General features: G+C 38.9%; 1 protein-coding gene across 11 annotated transcripts in view; it reads left to right on the top strand.

Annotated features, from left to right (window-relative positions):
- Nucleotides 1–25,192, top strand: part of SYNE1 (spectrin repeat containing nuclear envelope protein 1) — a 446,099-nt gene that overhangs the window by 214,778 nt on the left and 206,129 nt on the right. For 10 of the 11 annotated variants that reach the window (XM_046669209.1, XM_046669206.1, XM_046669212.1 and 7 more), the window contains 13 exons: nt 3,907–4,043; nt 4,264–4,441; nt 4,915–5,097; nt 9,521–9,664; nt 9,980–10,135; nt 12,173–12,337; nt 13,988–14,160; nt 15,726–15,879; nt 18,544–18,687; nt 19,498–19,662; nt 23,273–23,590; nt 24,533–24,688; nt 24,844–25,014. In XM_046669209.1, the coding sequence (XP_046525165.1) occupies nt 3,907–4,043; nt 4,264–4,441; nt 4,915–5,097; nt 9,521–9,664; nt 9,980–10,135; nt 12,173–12,337; nt 13,988–14,160; nt 15,726–15,879; nt 18,544–18,687; nt 19,498–19,662; nt 23,273–23,590; nt 24,533–24,688; nt 24,844–25,014 (2,244 nt within the window). The remainder of the gene's footprint in view (nt 1–3,906; nt 4,044–4,263; nt 4,442–4,914; nt 5,098–9,520; nt 9,665–9,979; nt 10,136–12,172; nt 12,338–13,987; nt 14,161–15,725; nt 15,880–18,543; nt 18,688–19,497; nt 19,663–23,272; nt 23,591–24,532; nt 24,689–24,843; nt 25,015–25,192) is intronic. The other variant, XM_046669215.1, reaches the window with a different exon arrangement.

Genomic DNA, 25,192 nt, shown 5'->3' on the forward strand with positions numbered 1-25,192 from the left:
TTGTTAACTAAAAACATGCAACACTCAGACTTGGGAGAAATAAGTACTTATCCTATTAAATTTTCAAAGGGGATCTTTTTCCTCTCATAAATCCAACTTGTAAAGATACAGATACAGGGGAGAAGGAATTATTATTTATTGTAGGAAACATTTATTGTTAGTGGAAACATTTTACTTTCATTCTTATGGTGTAAGAGTTTGTAATATTGTATTCAGCCATTCAGTCTGAAAGATGGCCTGTGGGTAGAGGCATAAATAGACAGAGAGTCATAGCTGTTTCCTGCCAGTGAGTTATTTCCAACAATTAAAGGATTGAATTTCTAGCTTTGAAAGAAGTATTTGGTAATCTCATAAAGCTCAACTAATAGTTTTCACCTTGATTAGCTCTGCTATGTGTGGTTTTGACAGCTGTGCTTGAATTAACCCGTTAACAGAACTCCTACGTCATGCTCGGTGGTTGCTCTCTGACCTTTTTTTTTTTTTTTAAACTGATGGCAGCTCTTTCAGAATGTGAGAAAGGGAAGCATAAAAAGGAGAGTGAAGAATGGGCAGAAGCTTGAAATTCTCTTTCTTTCTTTTGCTGTTAAATAGTATCTTGGAAAACCTTTCAATATTTGCAATTTTATAGTGCTCTGAATCATGGATGTCCTTAAAAGGAAGTTTTCATAAAGTAAACTTCTCTGTTTCTATTTATATTATAATCCTTTCAAAATAGCTCCAGCCAGGAAGAAAGTCATGTAGTATTTCCAACATTGTCTTGTTTTAAATCAAGTACTTGAAACATGTATACCACCCCACAAAATAAAACTTTATAATCATCTCTTTATACTATTTTCTTTATAATGTTTCTAGGGTTTTGTTTTTTTTTCTGATGCCTTTTCTAGAGTTTAGGTTTAAGCACCAGAATAAAGTGCAGAAAGAAGTTCTGTCAAACAGGGACAAGGACATTGGTAATTCTTCCTTGATGTCAGTATTATTCACTCTGATATCAAAAAGCCAGTTACAATGTCTGGGTTCTTTTTTGTTTCCTTTCTCTTCCATGAATATCAGTGAAATTTTTTCAAAGAAATATTTGATTGTATTTAAATTACATTACTATTCTGAGCTATCATTTTTTACATTGATACTATTCATGAAAATAATAGGTGAGGCCCATAAAAAAGATAGACGGTAATGCAAAAGTGAATGTGGACTTTTAAATGTACTAACAATTCAACCATGACAGCTCTTCAGTTAGATCTACTTCCAGATGCAGCTCCAGGGCCCGTGCTTTCGATGACAATACTACATTGCCTCTCAATATTCAGATTTTCTCTTATTTCTAATAATCGTATGTTATCTAAAAATAGAGACAATACATGTTCTCACCACCAAAAAGAAATGATAATTATGCGATGGGATGGAGGTGTTAGATGATGATATGGTGGTAATCATTTTACAATATATAAACACAAAAATATATGTACACATTGTACACCTTAAACTTACGCAATGTTATATGTCAATTACATCTCAATGAAACTAGGAAAGATTTTTAAAAGTGGGGATAATATTTCCATTACAATGAATGCATAGGAAAAATTTTACAAAACAATAATTTTCAAGAGTTCTTATGACATTGTTTTGCTATTAGGTAGGGCTTGCCATTGTTGAAAATCATAGTAATCAGGAACTTTCACAAGTATTTACTTTCTCTTCTGTAATTAAGTGATGATACTCAAGAAATCCTTTAAAAAATAAAAATGAATTATCATCTATCAACTATATAAAATCATGTTAAAAAAAATCTTGTTCACTGTGTTTGCAAAACTCATGTCTTTTAATATCCATTAGGTTATTAGAGTCAGAAATTTAGCAATTTTCTTAACCTGTACAACCTCTAAGCACAAAAAAAAATGCATTCTATGATTAAGTGAAACAGAAGAATATGACCTGATATTTATAAAATGAAAGACTCTACTAAAATGCTTTAATTTACGATGCAGTTATAGAAAGTTTTTAGTATAAAGCTTTGGTCCAAAGCTTTTCACTTTGGATATCATTTAATTGGACAAATTATCAGCTAATGTGACTACTTTGAATCTCTGGTTCTTTTTACTTTTTGGTATGTGGTAAATTTCTTTAGATCTTATTTTTATTATTCTTTCTGTTCTCCTTAAATAAAAGGTTCAATGTTTTGTAAAATAGTAGTTACTAGTTTAGCATTTGGAGTTTCAGAAACTTTCTAGTTATTATTTATGAATTTTGTAAATAAAAATATTTTAGACTCCTCTAGCCCAGACACTAAGCTACGTAAAGAATTTTAAAACCAAGAGAACACCATCTTTCCTCTCAAAGTCACAGTCTAGGTGGAAGGCCTATAAATTCAAAACCAAGGGGGACACTTGATTGTAGTAAGTGCAGACAAGGTGCTGTCTATCCTCAAATGAGGAGCCCCCAAAAGTGGAGAGGAGGGTGCAGAATCCTTAGAGGAGTCGTTATCTGAGCTGAGGCTCGAGGTACAATTACAAATTGATCTGATGGGTGAGGTGGAGGAACAGCATGAAGATCCAGAGTGACTGAAGAATGAGGAAAAACAAGAGAAAACTAGAGAACAGAATTCAAATTAAGAAGATATTGTGCCATTCCAGAAAGAAACGACAAAAATGTCAATGGGGACTGTGAGAGTCAAGATGCAGAGAAAAAACGAGAGCTGATAAAAGAGATATTTTAGATAAAGACTAGACCAGACCTCCTTTCTCCTGTGTGGAGTGAGAAGGGAAACGAGTAAGGCCAAGATGATGCTTAGTTTTCTGATTTAGATCATTGGGAGGACAGTGGTGCCATTTACAAGGATTAGGAATGTGACACAGACCTGGTTTGGTGAGAGGCGTGGTTTTCCTATAAATCTAGGCCATGTCTCGATAAAAATCTCTCAAGATAATAATAGTAACAGCAACAGCTGTCTGAGTAGTTACTCATCTTCTTGCCTCTCCTCCTTAATTAGTTTTGTTTTTTCACCTTGGCGGACCATTATCCACACTGTCCCATTTAAATGTTTGGGAGTTATTTACCTGCTATTTTTACTGATTAGGCACTTAGTGTGCCAGGAATTGTGCTAATTTGATCTCATTTGCTCTTTGTGACAATCCTGTAAGAAAAACGCTCCGATTGCAAAGCACAACGTGTAACTCCGTGGACCATGGTCTTGATTTCAGGGGTGTACTTATCAAGCCCCAAGACTTTATTTTTGGATTAGATATTCACAGCACTGTGATTATTCACGTCTCTTTCTCATCCGTTAAATTGTGAGCTATCCAAGAAAAAGAACCACACCTTTGGTCATATTGGGGGTCCCAGAATCCAGCAAAATGATTGGCAGATAGCAAACATTTAGCAAATATTTGATGACTGTATGAATGAAGCTATGAAATGACTGAATTAGTGGTTGAATCAGACCTGTGGACTATAACAAATCCTTAATGGCAAAGTTAACTGAATATACTGCATGAAATCAATTGCCGTATATGTAGTAATCCAAAATAAATATTGCTTTGCTTTGAAATGATTTCCCTTCACCTTGAAACAGTACACATATCTTGCAATGGCCTAGCCAGACTGTTTTACAGTTTTGGCTCTTTTCTCTTTTCTTTTTCTCGTCCCACTTTAAGTTATTTGACTACTTGATCATTTGACTCCTGGGCAACATTTGCTGCTGGAGTGCCTATCCGTGCCTAGAAAAGGATGCAAAGTAGCCAAGTCCTATTATTTGCCATCGGGAATCCTGAAAATAGGCCTGATTTCTTTACTGAATTTACTGTGTTGGCTCTTCCTTCGCTAATAATATGATTTAGGCACGTGTAGTATCAGGATGTGGAAATTACCCAATTTAAATGCTTGCTCCTCCATCTTGTTATATCCTAATAGGAGATACTGGATGCCCTACAGAAAGCAGAGCCTAAGACTGAGGATCTCAAGTCTCAGCTGAACGAACTTTGTCGATTCTCCAGAGACCTGAGTACATACAGTGGGAAAGTTTCTGGCCTGATTAAAGAATATAATTGGTGAGCATGAACCTTATTGGTATTCAAAATATTTTCACACAAAGAAGAAGCCAGAGGTTTGTTTATTTTAAGATGTGATTTCAATAATAATATAAGTAATCATTAAATACTTTGCTAAATGACATGAGTGCATACTCTAAGTGTTGATTCTATCAAACATTATTTTAATCTACTTTATCATTTCTTTCCTTCCATTAAATGTTTCAAATCATGGGTTTAGTCTTTGTTTGCAAGCATCCAAGGGCTGTCAGAATAAAGAACAGATTTTACAGCAAAGATTTCGAAGAGCCTTCAAGGATTTCCAGCAGTGGTTGGTTAATGCAAAAATCACTACCGCCAAATGTTTTGATATACCTCAAAATATTAGTGAAGTTTCAACAAGTCTTCAGAAAATACAAGTAAGAGTTTATCAATTAATTGTAATAATTGTGGTTAAATGGATTAAAAAGGTGTGTCTAGATCTTTTTATAAGTCTTTTAAAGTTTTGCTTCAGAAACTCAAATTTAAAATAAATCCCTGTTTAAAACAATTGATTGTGTTTGAAGAGAAACTAGCCCATTCATATAAATGCGTGCTATTTTTATGTATTAATAGGGACTTAGGAAATAATAAGAGCTCTTTCTATGTGACCAACATTGTACCTGAGCCTTCTAAGTGCATTTTCTCATTTAATTTTCACAGTAACCATGTCAGGTATATAAGATTATTATTCCCATGTACAGATAGGGTAAAAGAGTGTTAGTCACTTAATATACACAATAAAAATTGTTTATTTCTTCTCTTTGATTTTATTGAGAAGCAAGTAGAAAAATCAATATATTTTAAAGCATAGAGCATTTTATTAGATCTAATCTCACATTTTTCTTTATAGGAATTTTTGTCAGAAAGTGAAAATGGACAACACAAGCTAAATACGATGCTATCTAAAGGAGAACTTTTGAGTACTCTGTTGACCAAAGAGAAAGCTAATGGTATCCAGGCCAAAATTGCAACTGCAAAAGAGGATTGGAAAAATTTTCATTCAAATCTCCACCAGAAGGAGTCTGCCCTCGAGGTATAATATAGCCAATCACGTGGGCATGGTCTGTGTTGTTTTTTATTGTTGATGTTGTTGTGGTTGTTAGTAAAACCACACTTTCAATATCCAAGTCCCCTTGTCAACAATTTGGTCATCCCTCTCTGAATATAAATGGAAGATGGATAACTGTGAGAAACAGCTCAGTGTTAGAAGCATGAGCCCTACTGAGGAATACCTTCCTGCATGGTTGGGGCTAGTACCATAGACTTGGCCATGCCCATCCCACTAGGAACAACTAGTTTTTACATTTACACGTATCACTTAATCTTTCATTTGAAATCCCTGAATTTTGGGAGTTCTTCCAGGAAGATGAACAGATGTATTCATGTAAGGCTGCAAAATACTGTAAATGAGAGGAAATATTATAACTAATGCAGACATCAAGTAGTAGGTTTTTAGGAGCTGGTAATGCAAAGAGACAATGATGTACAATTTCATTTTATCTAGAGACAATATAAGTTAAATTTACTATAATTGTAACATGACTACTGCCACAACGCAATTATTTTTTTCCTGTGAGATAATCTGTTCTGTGTGCCACCCCTTCACTTGGAGAAAAATTTCAAGGCATGGAGAGTATTTTTTTTCTTTTTAAAACAATACTTCCTGGTAGAATAGATCCTTAACTTGATTATGATCACAATTATTGCAGGATGGAAAAAATAATAATAGAGAATTAATATCTAGAAAGAGCAAATGTATATTTCCTTGATTATTTCCTAACTAAAGACCACTGTAGTTCTCCTTTGTAATGGTGGCTGTTCTTTCGTGACAGGCGTCCTTCATTGGATAGAGAGGGATAACCATTCTGCGGTGTTTTGAAATTTACTCTTAAACCATACAGTGATGATTAGGGCAATGTGGCCTCAGCCCTGAAGCATCTACTGTTGAGTCTAGCACATCTAGCATTAATTGCAAGATTATCTAGTTCAAGAGATGCTTGAGAGTAGATGAGTAGGTCAGGAATTATCTTCCTTATTTTCTTCCATCTTCCCTCCTTCCCTCCCTCCACCCCTTTCTTCCTTCCCTCCCTCCCTCTCATTCTTCCTCCCCTCTCTCCTTTCCTCCCTCCCTCTCTCTCATTCCTTTCTATTAGGAGTAGAAACGTAATTGCTATTATGTGCCAGGCACTATATCAGGAATACAAGAAGGTTAGTCTTTTCCCTTTCCTCAGGGAATTCACTTTCTAGAGGGGGAAACAGTATGTAAAGACATGATTGCAGTGTTTTATAGGTATGTTCAGGATATGGTAGTCACTCAAAGAAGGATGCAGCTAACTCTCCTTAGAGAAGTCAAGGAAGGTTTCCAGAGGGGTGACATTTTAACTGAATCTTGAGGGCTAAATATTCTTTGAATTTGCCGAGGCCAACGTGCATTTCAGGTGGGAGGAATTGAATGCGCAGGGCCAGGAAGTCGTGAGTGAAAACCATGAATCAGGTACTTTGAGAAGTTTGATATCCACCTGGAGTTTTGCGAGAAGAGCAACAAAGATAAGACTGTAGGTGAAGATTAGCTCCACATAGTGAAATATCTTGTATATTAAGCAATTTGACCTTGGCCCTCCATCAGGGTTCCTTATCTGAACCCCACACCAGCATCTATTTTCTCAATTTTCTCATGTATGCAGCATAACCCATACTACTCTGGATGCATAGGAGAGAAGGTAATTCATTACATACAGTGGATCGCTTAGGACACTAGGGCATAATTCTCTTCCAGAATCCTGGTTGAGAAAGGCTGAGTGAGGAACCTGTAGGTGTTCAAGCTGGAATAAACTTGTCACCTCTCCGACCACAGCGTAGACCAAAATGGGGAATAGTAAGTAGCTGGAAGACCAGAGAAAACTTTTTGTAATCTTCCAGGTGAGAGAGATGAGGATCTGAATTAAGGAAATGATAATGGATGGAGAATTTATCTCTAAGGTAAAACACAACAGGATTTGGTAACTAATTTGATGAGGGGCACAGAGAAGAAAGAGAAATTGTCCGAGTCCTTCATTTCTAGTTTAGAAGATGGCGTGAATGGTGATGCTATTAACTGAGACATGAATATGGTAGGAAAAGTAGTTTTGGAGGGGATAGCAAAAATTAACTCAGTTTAATATATGTTAGATTTGATGTGCCTGCAAGACATTCAGCAGATAATGGACAGGAAAGTAGCGTTTCAAATGAGTACAAAGCTCAAGAGAAAGGGTAGAGCTACAATAACAGTGATAGTGAACTTTTACCAATGCTGGGCACTGTTGTAGGCACTTAACATATATTCATGCATCTAATCCTTATAACTATTCTTGGAGGGAGGCGCTCTCTTATTTCTATTTTGTGAATGAGCACATTAAAGAAAAGGTAGTTAAATAATCTGCCAAATTCTCACAGCTATTAGGTGATGGAGAAAAGATTCAAACCCAGACAGTCTGACTTAAGGTGATGTATAAAAAAATTCTATAAATTTAAGAGTTTGTAGGTGGTCATTGAAGCCATGGGAGAAACAATTGGAAAAGAAAGTAGATTGAAGATTTAATGAGAAGGCACGCACCCCTGTTGATAGGAAGTACATGAGGAATTGGGAGTTGCTTGATTTAGTATCAAGCTGTCTTGATTCATGTTTCCCAGGCCCCTCACCCAGACCCTGTGACTTCACTCCTTAGACTAGGAACCCAACTTTTTTGTGTTATATCTCTGACTGAGCCCCTAATACTTTGCTCCTCAGTCCTGTAGAATTAAATTCCTAATCATGGTGCCCGGTTTGCAGTGTAGTAGCCCCAAGACTCCAGTAGCAGGAAGATAGAAACACCTTGAATTTATGAATTTATTTAATTATTCAACAAATATTCACTGAGCATCTTCCATTTGCCAAGGACTATTCTAGGCTCTGAGGATACAGCAGAGAATAAAGCAGAACAGAATCCCTGCCCTCATAAGGCTTACCTTTAGTAAAATACTCCAGGAATATTGGTATCTTACATTAGTGAAGCACTTTTAATTTTTCAAAGCATTCTCATAGCTAATCCATCTCCCTAAGGGTGACTGTGGCAGGCATGGCTGTCCCCACATTTTGGACACCCTGAATCAGATACAGATGGAACCTTGAGTCATTGACCCTCAAGCTCCTACAGACTTTACCACTTAGATTTTTCAGCTAACCTTCATGGACTTGCTCTTTGATAATTTATCTAAAGCTCTGATTAATTAAAAGACTTTGGTTGGTCATGTGGTATCATAAATTTCAAATTCACTTCAATCTAGCACTTTTATACAATGGAGATAGGACCTAGACACCTTTCCAAAGTGAAATGGCACCCTATAAAACTTTATCAAATACATTGTACAGCTATCAGTGCCTACAAAGTGTCTATGGAAGTAGTCACAACATTCTTAGGTAATAAACACAGACCACTATTTGGTATTTCTTATATGTTTATGAATTATAATAAATTGTTTATTATGAATATAATAAGCATATAAAGCATATGCTATTTCTTGTCTCAACATTAATCAAAATCGACAAAATGTTTGCTAATATTTATTTATATTCCCACAAGTTTCCATGGTGTGTCCCAGGAGGTGTTAGACACTGGCCCTGTCCTCATGCAGCCTGTAATCTAGCTGTGGAGATGAGGCATGCCTGCGTGAGATAGAAACTCACCATTTAACCCAGTCTATGACAAAGTGTATGGTAACCGGTATAGACAACAATGGCCAGCCCTGGGAGTCTATGGGTTAAGATGTGGTGCTCTCACCACCTCGGCTGGGTTCGTTTTGTCAGGGAACCACACCACCTGTTTGTCGGTTGTCATGCTGTGGCAGCTGCTGTGATACTGAAAGCTATGCCACCGGGATTTCAAATACCAGCAGGGTCACCCATGGGGGACAGGTTTCAGTGGAGCTTCCAGACCAAGACAGACTAGGAAGAAGGACCTGGCCACCCACTTCTGAAAAAATTGGCCATGAAAACCCTATAAATAGCAGTAGAGCATTGTCTGATAGAGTGCTGGAAGGTGAGAGGATGGCTCAAAAAGACCAGGCAGGGTTTTGCTCTGCTGTACACAGGCTCACTAGGAGTCAGAATCCACAGCACTAACAACAAATATATAATAATATATAATAATATATATAATAAATAAACAACAATCTGATAGAAGTTGAGAAGTGGGTGTGAACCCTGAGGTGGGCTGGATAATTAGGGAAAAGTTCATTTTTTAAAAAGTAGGGCCATAAAAAATTCTTAAAGGATGCTCAGGAATCATTACAGGTGCTAAGGTGAACGATAGAATGTTCCAGACATTGGGAACAGAGAAAGAAGGGGAGGGGAGGGCAAGGGCCAAACTGAATGCCAACTGAAGGACTTTGGACTTGGACTAAAATTTTTTTTGTGCCTAACACTGTCTAAAACCTCATAGAATCTAAAGATCCAAATGAAAGACTTTGAAGTAAGCGCTGAGCCTGTACAGGACTGGCTGAGTAAAACCGAGAAGGTGGTGCATGAAAGCAGCAACCGCCTGTATGATCTGCCCGCAAAGAGGAGAGAACAACAGAAGCTCCAGGTGAAGACCAGTCTTTATCCTCATCCTCTGTGCATCCGTGCATTCAGGAGCATGCCGAGCATCCTCAATTAGATCACCCACCTTGAACATAGTGTGTCCTTTCCCTCTGTCTGACAGATTTTATGTTTTCTGGCTTTCCTTTTGGTATGATTTGTTTCCGTCCTATCGTCTATACTGTGTGTAACTTGGAAATAATGAAGTCTTCAGGGCACACCTATTGCTTGTCAGTGTTTATTTCCATGTTCTTTGGGCCAAAGCTTCGTCCCCATGTGCTTTTCCCCTGCCTCTTAATAGTAACGTGCTTGTGCTTTTCAGTCTGTCCTTGAGGAAATAAACTGCTACGAACCTCAGCTCAACAGGCTAAAAGAGAAAGCTCAGCAGCTGTGGGAAGGACAAGCTGCCAGCAAGAGCTTTATGCACAGAGTGTCGCAGCTGTCTTCTCAGTATCTAGCTCTAAGCAATTTAACAAAGGTAACGCCTGCCATGTGCTGTGTGTGAGTGTGGTACCGAGGTCCCAAATCTAGAGTCTCAGTAGGGCTGTGCAGAGTATCCAGCCCGAGAAGCCCAGGTCAGGCATAGGCGTGTACGTGTTATTCCCAGCCTTGTAATCCGAGTCAAACATTCGTGTTGCCTCCTCTTGCTGTGGTTGTCTGAAAAGAGCAAGGGAGGTTCCCAAGATTGAAGAGATTTCCAATCTATTATTGCACAAAATATTCCCTTTAATACTGAAATGGTATGTTCCCCAGGGCTCTTATTTTGAAGAGTCAAAGCATAAACATAAGGCAAACCTTCAGAATTTCGTGTATAAAGAAGCTCACATTAAGTTACTTTAGAAAAACATGAGTTCAAAGCAGTTTAAATTTTAGTGGACTAAATATAATGAGTTTGGGATAATTTTTTAACCTAAGTCCTTTATATTTATTACGTAGCAGGCAAGGATGTGTTGATTGAGAGTTTCAGTTCAGATTCTAGAACAGAGCTAAAAGTTGGCAATGATCCATATAACTAATTATCTCTCTTTTCTAACAGCTTAGAAAAAAATAAATGGGATCCCACTTTGACCTCATTTAAAGCATTCAGCTGATATAAAACAGACCCATCTTGAACTTTGTGGGGCAGGCCCACCTTGTAACATTTGTTCCCTACATTTCTCTCTTGCATTTCAGATCTTAGAATGTAAAGAACCTACTATAATTTGGCTTCACCTATTTTAGTGTGGACTTACTTCTGGTCTGCTATTTAAAAATTTTTTTTTTTGGCTGAGGAAGATTGACCCTGAGCTAACATCTATTGCCAATCTTCCTCTTATTTTGCTTGAGGAGGATTGTCCCTGAGCTAACATCCAGGCCAGTCTTCCTTCACTTTGTATGTGGGTCACCACCACAGCATGGCTGACGAGTGGTGTAGGTCTGTCCCTGGGATCCAAACCTGCAAACCTGGGCTGGTGAAGTGGAGCACACTGAACTAACTCAACCACTATGCTATGGGGCCAGCCCCTGGTCTGCTAATTTGAGTCCTCAATAAAACATCATTGAGACCGTTCCACTAGTATAGGTCTTGGAGTAAATAGTCTGGGTTTGCATCCATGTTTTTTCTACGGATATGTTACCTTTTTTTGTCATTAGAAAATCTGGTGCATATCTAGAATTAAAATGAACTAAGGACATCTTTCTATTCCTTTGTAATTATTTAGACACCAAAAGTCAATAGAGTGGCTGTCCCTGTGGCCAAGTGGTTAAGCTCACGTGCTTCATTTTGGCAGTCCAGGCTTCACCAGTTGGGATCGTGGTCGCAGACTAAACTGTGACAGGAATCCCATGTAGAACTGGAACAATCTACAACTAGGATATACAACTATGTACTAGGGCTTTGGGGAGAAAAAGAAGCAAAAAGGAAGATCAGCAACAAATGTTAGCTCAGGGCCAATCTTCCCCACTAAAAACAAAATCAATAGATATTTGAATGCTTTCAGAGCTATAAACTATATTCATAAAGTCTTCACTGTGTTGGATATAACATTTAATTAATAAAATCACCTTTATAGTCCCAATTTTTAAAATTTAGGGATATTCCAAAATCTCAGATGATTGATTTTTAGAACTGGCTACAGTGTAGGCCACATGGGTATGTGGTATCAGTTGAGCCAAATGTGACATATGAAAGGTAGAAATGCTTTGATTTGTCTCCCGGACAAGGCATTAGGAAGAAATTTTACTGATTCTGGGAAAACAGTCACAACTGTCGTAAAGAAGAATAACGAGAAAGTCGAGGGGCAGTAAATTGTAATTTTTCTGATTTCTGATCCAAGTATTCTCTATTTTTACTATTGAGAGAGATATTCCATACGTCTCACAGATTAATACAGACATGATCAGATCTGCGCAGCATATGGATTTATGGCTGATGGTAGTTATTTGAAACAAATGGCTAGCTTTACAATTTGCGTAGCTTTAGGCTGTGAAGTCTTTGTGGCGTGGACAGCTGGAAACCGATTCCTGTCCTTTCCAGGAGAAAGTGTCAAGGCTGGATAGGACTGTGGCAGAGCACAATCAATTCTCCCTCGGGATTAAAGAACTTCAGGACTGGATGACAGATGCCGTTCACATGCTGGACTCTTACTGCCACCCAACATCTGACAAAAGCGTGCTGGACAGCAGGATGCTCAAACTTGAGGTGCGCACTTTTAGAGAAATTTCTCTAATGTACAGAATTTGTTTTTCTCGAAGTTTGTCAAGTCTCTGTCTGCCTGGTGGATTATGTCACACTCTCCACAAGACATTGAAGAATGCTCTGTGGGTGTGACCCTGTTTGCATAGGATGTCCTGGCCTAAGCTTTCCTGAATCATTTGACCCCAGACATGTTCACCCATAAATGCTAAGCGAAAAAAGTCAGAGAATGACAAATAATGTATGATTTCACTCATATGCGGAAGATAAACTCATGGATAAGGAGAACAGATTGCTGGTTACTGGAAGGGAAGAGGGTGGGGGGAGGGCGGAAAGGGTAAAGGGGCACATATGTGTGGTGACAGATGAAAACTAGACTATTGGTGGTGAACATGAAGCAGTCTACACAGAAACCGAAATATAATAATGTACACCTGAAATTTACACAATGTTATAAGCCAATACCACCTCAATAAAATAACTTTAAAAAATAGCAACCTAAACGTGGTTACTTGCTTGATATATCCAGTTAAGAGGCTAGTTTCAAATTGCATCACAGACAATATTTATTCCGAGCAAATACTTTGATAAAACATTTTATAGGGCAAAACATTTCCCATCTTCTTCAACTTGCTTGCCTGCCTGTATCATTTAAGCAATTCTTCTCTCATCCCAAGATATTAGTTCTATTTTCCATTTGTGATAAAATAATTATTCTGCATTTATTTACCTCTCATTCATATACCGGGTATCTTGCAAGAAACTGGCACTCTGTCTTGACACCGGGGATTCAAAAATGAGTAAAATATGGTCGCTGTCCTCAGGATTTCATTGTCTGAGGCTGGAGGCTGAAACAGAGAAGACAATAATAACAGAGAGGGATATGCTTAGGATGTTGTAGACAGAGAGAGGAGTAGAACTGTGCAGAAGGGATGGCTTGAGAGTCAGAGGAGTTTTCTCAGAAAGTCTGATACCTAAACCAAGATTTGAGAATGGTGCCAGCATGAGTGAAATCTTAGGAAAACAAGTAGCATGGTGTGTGAAAAATTGCTAGCAGTTCCTTGTTGCTGCAGCAAAAACTGACGGTACTAAGTGGCTGAAGCTGAATCTGGAGAGGTCAGCAAGGTCCAGATGAGGGAGAGAGATGAAGCTTTGCCCCTTAAGGGAAATTATCGGTTTTATAACTTTGAATTCAAATCTTCCTTTTTATACAGAAAAAGAGTAGAGCTTGCAAAGAACTTGAAATATTTAAGTTATCCTATGAATTAATCTATTTCTTTCAGTTTATTGTGCTAGAGACCTTGAAATCTATAAAGCTCTTCATCCTGTGACCTTTGAGAATTTCTGAATTCTATTGTAGTCTATTTTTTCTCTTACTGAAAACCAATGAAATAAAACTTTAGTGGAAAGAAGGAATTATTCAGAGAAGAATTGAGACCTGAAAAGTCAAGGCCCCTTGGAGACCAGCGGGTAACTGGTGATGGGTTACTGGCCCTCACAGCGAGTGACTCTCCCACCCTCCACTGCATCAGCCTGAGAGATCCAGGGCTCAACACAGTTGTTTGTCATTCTGCTATCTTTTGGAGCTCTGCAATGTTTAAGGTCATAAATGTTAAACACACAAATGACAAAGGACTTCCGTATTTGCTTTTATAGGCTCTGCTGTCAGTGAAACAGGAGAAAGAGATCCAGATGAAAATGATAGTGACCAGAGGGGAGTCTGTCCTTCAGAACACCTCTCCGGAAGGTGTTGCTGCCATTCAGCAGCAACTGCAGAGCGTGAAGGACATGTGGGCTGCCCTCTTGTCTGCAGGGATTCGCTGTAAAAGGTCAGTGATGCTAGAGCGACTGCTGCAAAGCCATTACTTAAAAATCAATGTGATAGCTCAGGAACAGACTGTTCCTAGGGTTTTCTTTTTTCCCTTCCTCCCTCCCTCCTTCCCCCCTTCCTTACTTCCTTTCCTCTCTCTTCCCTCTTTCCTTCCCTCCCTTGCTCCCTTCCTCCCTCCCTCCTTTCCTCCCTCCTTCCTTCTCTCCCTCCCTCTCTCCTTCCCTCCCTCCCTTTATTTCTCCCTCCCTTCATCCCTTTTTCTTCCTTCCCTCTTTTCCTCCCTCCCTCCTTGCCTCTCTCCCTCCCTTTTTTCTTCTTAGAACAAAAGAAACTGGCAGGTACAGTCTTGCATTTAGGTTGACTTGCAACACTATGCCTATGTTTTAATAGAACTATAACTGCGTGTTTCTTTTTGCTGTTGTTGACTGCTTAAAAAGTCAAAAGATCAACAAATGTTTCATCATCTATAGATATATTAGTTAAAACCAAGTACTTTCCTTGGGGAGTAACCACAGGAAACACCAGTGGGGAATGGGAAGGAGCGCTGAGGAAGGGAGAGCAGCCAGTAAAAGGCATGTTATCAAACAGTGTCCTGCAGTGGGTAGCTAGAACTTAATCTGGCCAGCGATGGTGGGAGCCAGTATAGACCATGTGTCTTGGAGTTACCCAGTGAGGGCAGGGGGGCTGGAATATTTATAAACAAACTACCAGGAGCCAGGAGGGCAGCTGAGGGCTGCCCCCCAGGAGGCAAAAATCCCTGGCAGTTCTTGCCTACATCACCCTTGAGCTGAGAGGGCACCACCACCCGACCGGAGACTGCCCTCAGGCCGAGGGGGCGTGGAGCTGGCAATCAGGAGTCCAGCTGGCATCCTGCTGCAGTGGTGGGGTCTGAGGGTATGTGTGGGTGGAGCGCAGTGTCTGCTACAAAAGGACTCAAAGCATGCTTGTAAAATTAGACACGAGTGATTAATGGAGTTTAAAATGAAACATCCGTATTGAGAGAAGGAAATGCTTAATTTATCTATAAGAGAAATAATCAGGTTTTAATAATTAGACCAATTCAGGAAATGTTACCCTATTTTTCCATTGTGAATTTTTGATTTTTAAATCTCATCCAAGATAGTTATTGTGCTTGTTCTTGCTTGACTCTCCCTTTCGTCTTTTATTCCTTTTTTCTCTCCTCTGGATGCCCTGGTCAACTAGATGGAGTTAAGTATGGATTCTCTTCCTGCCCAGAGTCTTGGCTCCAGGAAAGCCTTGCTCAGGGGACCTCTCGTGGTGTTGCCCTCCTCGTGTCTCATGCGACCTGGGCCAGGTTTTATATCCAGTCCCACTTTTCCTCCTGTTGGCCTGGACTTAACTGTCCCTGGCCTCTTGAAGCTATACTTGCCAGGGACCCAGACACAGATTTGGCAAGCCCTCGCCACGCAGCCCACCCCAAGCCTGCCCATGTCTCTGGGCTTCCTGCTGGTGGAAGGGACAGAGCAGACAATGACAAAGGGTGGCAGGTTGGATTTATAAGGCTTCTCAATATAGATTATTGTCCTATCAAATACCTTTCAGTCAACTTGAAGGAGCTCTGTCTAAGTGGACAAGTTATCAGGATGACGTTCGCCAGTTCTCAAGTTGGATGGATGGTGTGGAAGCCAGCCTGAATGAATCTGAAAGGCAGTACGCAGAGCTGCGGGAGAAGACAACTGCTCTGGGGAAAGCCAAGGTGGGGCTGGCTTTCTGATTCCCTGTGTTCTCTGACAGACTTCTTCAGAATGCCATTGTCATACAAAAATAGGATTATCCATATCCCATTTTTGGTAATCAGGGGTGTTCCCATAGGTAAATTATCCTTTGGGTTTTGACTATAGTTTCTAACGGCCTCTTAAACCAGACTTCTGTTTGTGGCTATTTTATTAGTGAGTGAAAATTTTCTCTTCCAGGAAAACCTCAAAGACCCATGTTTTATGATACGTTTAAATTTGGCAATTTGTACTGTCTTTTAATATCTTCAGCCTGCTCATCATTAGGAAGTAAAAATGCTCTCTTTTTATCACATCCTGTTGTGTTTCTATTTTTGTACGTTTTTCATAATGCTTATGAAAAGGGTACTTCATGTAAAGAGTTTTTAAATAAATAGCAATATTGGGGATATGTTCTTAAATCTGTTTTTTATTGATAGTAGTATTCAAATATAAAATTTTGGAGACCTTTGATTTATAGCCTTACTCCAGGGCACATTCATGGATGACCTGTTCCACCTCAACTTTCCCATGTCCTAAGCATTTCTTGCTATCTTCTACTCCAAAATCCTTCCAAAACTCATATTCTCAATCTCAGTTCATTTGTGTCAACTCATACTGAATATCCTAAATTGGAAACTTCATTATCCCCAGCTCCTTCTTTCTCATCCCCACTCTGAATTAGGCCTTAGCTCCTGCTGATTCCATCTCAGAAATGTCTCCTGGCTCTAATCCATCCTTCTTTCCCTGAATTGCAACAGACTCCTAACTCCTGCTTTGTCTCTTGTCTCCATCTACTGTTCTCTTCATATAAAGGTGAACATCTCCCTTTCCTGCCTGTGTGCCCTGTTGCCTTCCCATTGTCTACAGTGTCAAACCAACCTCCCTCACCTGGTTTTTAAGAATTTCAGTAATTGCCTTTGCCCTCCTCATTTCCTTCCCTCTCTCACCCTCCTTCCACCCATGCTTCAGCCTTACTGTATTTCTCACTATTTCCTGAATGTGCCACATTAAATGGAATTAAGTGATTCCATGCCTTAGCGGAATCTGTTTCCTCTCACAGAATTCCTTAGCCTCTGCACCTGGCACCCTCCTACTCACCTTTCTGAATTAGTTCAGAAGCCATTTTTGCTAGGATAACACTACCACCTTAGGCTTAATTAGTTCTTCTGTTCTCTGTTGTTCATATCTCTTCATCAATTTTATGGAATATATGCTTACATATCTCTCTCCCTCAGTGGATAATGTTGCTTAATGTTCCTTATATCCTATTCATTTGACTCTGTCTGACACAGAGCAAATGCTGAGTAAAAGTTATCCGAATGACTAAAAGACCTTATGTGATGTATGTCAAATCACTTAACATTTCTGGATCTCATTTATGCATCTGAAAATTAATATAATCATAATTATCTGCTGCCTAATTAATTAAATTATTCATCTATTCAATAAATATTGAGAACTTGCTGCATGTAGGCACTGTTCCAGATTCTAGGTAAATGAAACAAAGATTGGGTTCTGGTGGGGATATGTACAATCAATAAATGCAAGAATAAATAATTGTAACTGGTGATAAGCACCTTGAAGAAAAAAGTGGCATGCTGTCAGAGAGTACTGTGGACAGGATTGCTTGGAGTCAGGGAATGGCTAGGAAAGGCCTCTTTCAAACAGTAGACAAGTGGACTATGCCCTAAGGAATTTAGTGCAGAGAAATTGATCTGGGGAGGAGGTGGGAAAAGAGTATTCCAGATGGAATAATCAGCATGTCCACAGGCCCTGAGGTAGGAGAGAACTTGGCTCGAAAGGGGAACTAAAAGAATGGCGGAGTATCGCTGGAGCGGAGAATAAACAGAGGTGAGTTGACAGAGGTGGCAGGGACCCGATCATGCATCGCCATGCTAACTAGCCTGAAGATTTTCCACTTGAACCTGACAGCACTGGGAAGATAATCCATGTTTTAAGCTGGGGGGAGTGGGATGACATGATTCCTTTTATGATCTTTATCACCCAGGCTGCTGTGTGGAGTTTGGAAAAAGGGACAGTACAAGAATTGGTGGCAGAGAATCTGTCACCTGCCAAGCAGGATATTGCAAAAGTCCATGTAAAAGATGATAGCAGCATGGGGTAGGGAGTTTGCAGGAGACATGAGGACAAATGTTAGGATATAATGAGGAGATAGAACTAGCACGATTTCATCACAGATGGAATGATGGAGAGCGGGGAGAAAGGGTGACTTCCAGTGTTCTGAATTGACCATTTGGGTGGGAAGTAGAGGCATTTACTGTTTTAAAAAAGACTGAAGGAGAAGGCAGTTTGGTGTGGGTTAGGGAAGGATGGGATGAAGTGCAGATCCAGAGCCCATTTTTGGACCCATTAAGTTTGAGATATCCAAGTCAATTGGAATCAGTATCTCAGAGAAAATTCTTGGCCAGATATCAAATACACATACACACACACACACACATACATTCATAGACAGACAGATAGATAGATAGATAGATAGATAGATGGATGGGTAGATTATCTATCTATCTATCCATAATCTGAGATCACTTGTCAACTGTACAGTTAAAACATCTTAATTTTAGCAGTATCATTGATAGGATGGTGTATGTGGTAACTCCTTTATTTTTTTGAATGTTCTCTAGTTACTAAATGAAGAAGTTCTGAGTCACAGCAGCTTGCTGGAGACCATCGAAGTCAAGGGAGCTGGCATGATGGAACACTACGTCACCCAGTTAGAACTCCAGGATCTACAGGAGCGATACAGGGCAATCAAAGAGAGGGCCAAGGTATGGCTGACTGTGTTCCATGGGGACTCACTGAAATACCAGTGTTTAGAGCTGTGCTTATTTAAAGACTCATTTATTTTTAAAAATGACAGACAATGAAAGTAGACAGCACAAAAGAGGCAAAATGAATATTAATACCTTAAATACACCACTGGCAAAACCAAACAAAATCTTCAAATATTGTTAGTTTGTGAAAGTTACTGAAGAAAATAATTCTCAACTCAAAAATCCTAGAAGTGTACCAAGTTAAGAAAAATTCTGGATGGCTTCATAATGAAGACTCATAAATGCCTTATTATGTGTGGTGAGTAGAGTTTTCTAAAGCAGGAAATGGTCACCAATAATATTTATCGTTCTTCATTTAGGCTTCACAAAAAAAATAAAAATAGCTTTTTAGAGCGCATCCTACTTCATTAGAGAAAGTATATGGAAAATTAAATCCATAATGAGTCCAAATCCTCACTGAAGGCAGGGTCTAAGAATTCCAAATTTTTTCATGAGCAAAAGTTTATTTTTATGACAAGTAAAGTTATTTCCTTTTTTTGGTATGTCCTTGTTACATTTCATTAGGAGTTCAGAGATCAGGAAGTTGATTCAACAAAGTGATCTTTAAGATCTCTTTTAATCCTGACACTATGTATTTATATTTTTTACAGAAACCTTGAATTTTCCTTCTTCTAGGAAACCATTCGTCTCCCAATTATTTACTAATCATGCTTTTCTAAAATTCCCAAAGTGAATTCTTACAGTACATTGAAAGTGCACGTAGTAATGTATTCCCTTCTTAATTATCTTAAACGTTAATAACAGGAAGCAGTAACCAAGTCTGAAAAACTAGTTCGTTTGCACCAAGAGTATCAGAGAGACCTGAAGGCATTTGAAGTTTGGCTGGGGCAAGAACAAGAAAAGCTTGACCGATACTCAGTTCTTGAAGGTGATGCCCACACTCATGAGTCAACATTGCGGGATCTTCAGGTAAAGCAAAGGAATTTTCATTCTGAATATGGAATTATTATTTTAAGCAATGGGAAGTTAATATGACCTTAAAGTCTATAAATAGCTGATACATATTAAGTGAAACCCTCATAAGTTCTGATCTAGAACATTCTGGGACCTCAGTAGTATACCAGTCGAGATCGCTTGGTAGGCAGTTTACACTGAGCAGGACTGAAACTTGAGGAATTCGTTCAGCTACGAAGGTGACCTCTCATAGAAAGGACTAGTGATCTAATGTATGGTGTTGACTGGCCTACCTGCCTGTTGTTCCCTAAAGGATCGAATTAGATGTGGGACCTAGCAACAGGAGTCAAGAGAATGTGACACTCCTCAAAGTCAAACTGATGGCACCATCTTGAGCCATCTGGTCTTAACCCAAACCTCCCACATACTGAGGATGTAGGCCCAGGGTCAGAGTCCTAGAAGAAGGCATAAGAGGAGCTAGAAAAAATGCTGGCGCTCAGGCAAGAAGGCTGCAATTTAGAGCAAGATGGCACACCTAAGTGGGGAAAGTGGTCCTAACCCATTTACTTATTTATTCATTCAGCATTATTGAACACCTGATACAGTGCAGACTCTTGGCTAGCTACTTCAGGTAAAGATGATTAAAATATTATTCCTGCCTCCAAGGAACTTACAATCTAGTCATAAATGCAGGCCTATTGGTAGATCATTATAAACAATGTAATAAGAACAATAACAGACTAATGCAAGGGATCTTATGGGAGCATCAAAGAGAGGCCCTTAATCTTACCTAGAGAGGTAGGGGCTAGAGAGGTGCCCCAAGAAGGGAACACCAGCCATACACAATAGAGAATGGGGAAAGGCCAACAAGTCAACTCCATATCCCACTAGTTGTATGATGGAACTCACTGACATGCTATCAGCCCTCATTAAAATTCGTTCAGGATAGTGCAAGATGTATCTACAGCTTGAACAAGGTGGAAAAAGCAGAGACTGAGATGGTCATCACTGGCATGTAAGATTTCTGTCTATTTCAGTTGGTCTTGGGGAAAGTTATATGATGGCAGGGGCACAAGGTTGGGGTTAGGAAGCTTAGACTCCAGTCCTTGGTGGGACCTGACACTGGGTGACTTTGAGCAAGAGAGAACCTCTCTAACTCAGTTTCCTCCACGGACGAGTTGTGAAAGAATTAAAGGAGATGGGAGAAAATCTTTAAATAATGATCCATTCATGAAATAAATATACAGTCGAAGTTACAAGGATCATAATTTCTTTAGCTTATTTAAGGATCTCATCCATTCTGTTTTAAAATAGTAGGATACTCTGGTCTGCCAGCTTTAGCTGCTGTAAGTTATTTCAGCAGAGTGAACTGTTTTCGCTAAATGACCCCTCTCAGCACTTCACTCCAGACAGTCTTGGCAAGCAGATGCCCGGCTCTCGAGGTTTCTGTAGGAGCTGGACTGATAAGTTACTCGTCACCAGCAGATGTTGCTCTTGTTCCAGTCAGAAGAAAATGTTTTACTTCAGTCAATGGTAATGCGGTCCAAACCCAGCTCCACCCTCTCCTTTCACCATGTATTAATGCTTCTCTTATCTTATTTTGAGTCACTGCAAGCGTTAAAAAGGAGGTAAAATGATAGTGGCAAAAAAGCTAGAGGAGAATTGTGATAATCCTGCTGTACAGCAGAACTTCTTCAGCATCCTAGTGTCCTACAGCATTCCCAGTGGTGTAGAGGTCAGCCAGCAGTGTGGACCACACTCAAATTATTTTGTATAAACTGAATGCCTAATTTGGGTCACAGAACATATAGATTTTTAGAATATTGAACCATATTTTCCCTTCAGAATAAATACTTGAAATATGGGACATAAAAGAATTTATCTAATACAGAGATGATTTGTATGATAGAGAAAACTGTTATATAATGTGGAAAGGGTGATATATTGGGAAGATTAATAAATTAGGGCAAGGATCAGTAAACTACAGCCTATGGCCCACAGTGCCTGTATTTTAAATAAACTTTTATTGAAACACAGCCACACCCATTCATTTATGTATCGCCAGAGGCTGCCTTAGTGCTACTGAGGCAGAGGTAAGTAGCTGCAGCAGAGAATGCATGGCCCACAAAGCCTAAAATATCTGCTATCCAGCTCTTTACAGAAAAAGTTTGCCAACCTCTGGATTAAGAAAAGAGATTGTACAAAATTAACTTTAAAAGAATTATAAGAATTTTGGAATAAAATTTGTGTTTATGGCCATTTGGATTAGTGTTTTAGCATTCTTCTCTTCCATTTACAATATGTTCACTTTATAACATTCTTGAAGTAACATCATAGCTGAAGAAAAATGTATCCATTAGTTTGAAGCATATGAAATTGCTATTTTTGCACATAAAAATAGTCAGATATTAGCAATTTGACATGGTTTAAGCTAATATCAGTTTTTTTATAATACTGTCTTTTAACTAAATATGTTGCTACATTTAACATTCTTGGTGGGATTTGACTCGGTTCCTTTCGACTTTAGGTGATCAGATAGAGTAACAGTATGGAGTTTTTAAACATTAGAAATACAAGTATACAGTATTGTGTTGCCAACATCTTTAAGGATATAAGAGTTTTTCTTTCTAAGAAAAATAGTTTATGCTCTTTAAGAGTCGGGTCAGTCTGAATTTGTAGGGTAAATTTTGGGGTCTTATGCTTTGGTGGAGGAAAATCTTTTTGCACCTGGGAGCACCTAGAGGGCAGCTGTGATGGTTCAACATCCCAGATTTGTGTGCCCTGGACTCCCCAGAGCCAACCTTTCTTGGCCTTTGCAGTCCCTGGAACAGCTTTGGCAAAGGATCCCTCCTTAGCTAAAAGAGCGTCCATTGTTCCTCTCTCAGCCACAAGTGTAGCACGGATCCCTTTCAATGTCAAAGCAAGAAGCCTTAGGCAGTTTAAACAGATTATGAGTCATACAAAGCCTAGGTTCTTCTTTTAAACAATAACCCTTTAATCACAAGTGTTTTTGCCTGTAAGCTTAGAAGTCAAATTTCAGAAATTGTTTTTAAGACGATTGGGAAAAGTATTTCTGTGTGTTAGTGTCCATTTATATGTGTATATGTACATTTTGATTATTTTAATTGGAAATATTTCAGAATATTTCTTCTGCCTTAGGGTATAATATTCAGTGTTAGGTAAACATATTTTGTATAAGACAGAATAAAATCATGTTTTTCTTTTTTTTCTTTTTCTTTTCTTTTCTTTTTTTTTTTTTTGCTGGGAAAGATTTGCCCTGAGCTAACATCTATTACCAAATCTTCCTCTCTTTTTTTTTCCCATCCCCAAAGCCCTAGTACATAGTTGTATATTCTAGCTGTGGATCCTTCTAGTTCTTCTATGTGAGCCACCACCACAGCATGGTTACTGACAGACAAGTGGTGTGGTTCAGCACCCAGGCGCCAAGCCCGGGTGGCTGAAGCAGAGCACATGGAACTTAAACCACTAGGCCATCAAGCCTGGCTCAAAATCATTCTTTTCTAAAGTGAAGTTCAGGCCAGCACTGTTGGTTTGGGTGAGATGTGATAAGCTGTGCAGGTGTAAAATACGAATGACATGTGACCACCATATTCTTCCCCGGCAGGAGCTACAAGTGCACTGCGCAGAGGGGCAGGCGCTGCTGAACTCAGTGCTGCACACCAGAGAGGAAGTGATCCCGTCGGGCATCCCCCAGACAGAGGATCGAGCTTTAGAGTCTCTCCGGCAGGACTGGCAGGCTTACCAGCAGAGACTGTCTGAGACCCGGACTCAGTTCAACAATGTAGTCAACAAATTGAGGCTGATGGAACAAAAGTTTCAGCAAGTAGATGAGTGGCTGAAAACACTGGAGGAGAAAGTGAGTCTCAGGCCTGGACGTCAGTCTAACCGGGCAACCAAGGAGACACAATTGCATCAGATGAAGGTACAACTGGCGTAAATTATTGTTCTTTGTCAAAGTAGCAATGATCCTGCATCATTTGTTTCATTAAAAGATTTAGTAACTTTGTCCAAGACTTAGATTTTGCAAAATCTCTTTTCACTTGCCTAGAGATTTAAAATAAATTACAGCAGTGCATTCTTCGTACAGCAATTATTTCATAGAATCCTAAATTAGTCTTTAATAAAATATAATTTAATGAAATATCTTCTATTTTTCTTCTCATACCCTGTTACTTTGCTTTGTAACGGTACATAGATGCTAGCACTGCAGTCATTGAAGTTTATGGTTCTGTTATGAAATTGCTTTCATATAATGCATTGAAACAATACTTGATAATTTTATTATAATTTTTATGTAAGTTCAGTGCACATGATCAAAACAGTACTTAAGCATTTAGAATTTCTTTTCATTATTATCTATTTTAAATTTACCTAAGCCTAACAGAAGATATAAAAATTTATGTTACTCTGTTTTTCTTTAAATTTTTGAACTAAAGTGTAATATATATAGAAAAGTACTCAAACCCATAAAGTATACAGTTTTTATTATGTTATTATAATCCAATTTTTCTTGGAGGTTATATATGATACATTTTCAAAATTATATCTCAGAATAAATATATTCTAAATATACACTGAAATCATTTCCCATTAAAAAGATTATATATATATAAAATTTTATTTTTTTCTTGAACTACAGTGTAATGTATACAGAAAGTGCCCAAGTCAATTATTTTGTTTTTATCATGTTGTTGCAATACAATTTTTCATGAAAGTTATATATGATATATTTTCAAAATTATATCTTAGAATAAGTATTCTAAACATATATTAAGATCATTTTCTATTGAGAAGATATATATATTTGTCTTATTCAAGAATGCCTGAGCTTTAAACCTTTCTTCCAATACTTACATCATTTCAGAAGTGGCACGAAGAAGTCACCACATACAGAGATGAAGTTGAGGAAGTGGGAGCCAGAGCGCAGGAGATCCTGGACGAGAGCCACGTGAGCAGCCGACTGGGCTGCCAGGCCACCCAGCTGACTTCCAGATACCAGGCCCTTCTTCTCCAAGTCCTGGTGAGCGGGCCACCAGCTGCTCATTGCAGGCCAGCGAATTTCACAAGCCCAAATGTTCCTTTTTTCATTAACTTCCGGTGAAGATGCATATTTTTCAAGAAAAACACTGGCATAGGTCTTTAATTCACTGCTCAATTTTCTCTTTTCTTTCAAAGGAACAAATAAAATTCCTGGAGGAAGAGATCCAGAGTTTGGAGGAATCAGAATTATCCCTAAGTTCCTATTCTGATTGGTACAGCTCCACTCATAAAAATTTCAAAAATGTGGCTGCCAAAATTGATAAAGTAGATCAAGCAATGATGGGGAAAAAAATGAAGACACTGGAGGTAGGCATGCAGACATCAGACTTGTCTCTCCACCTTTCACCTTTCACTGAGCTGCCCCAGTCTCCTGTGTAGATATTGGGAGCACATGTGTTCATTCCTGCGTAGCATAATTAGTAATCCTTGGTTCATCATTGCACTCCAAATACAGTCATGCATCACTTCATGATGAGGATGCATT

This window comes from Equus quagga, chromosome 8 (assembly GCF_021613505.1).
Source record: "Equus quagga isolate Etosha38 chromosome 8, UCLA_HA_Equagga_1.0, whole genome shotgun sequence".
Lineage (NCBI taxonomy): Eukaryota > Metazoa > Chordata > Mammalia > Perissodactyla > Equidae > Equus > Equus quagga.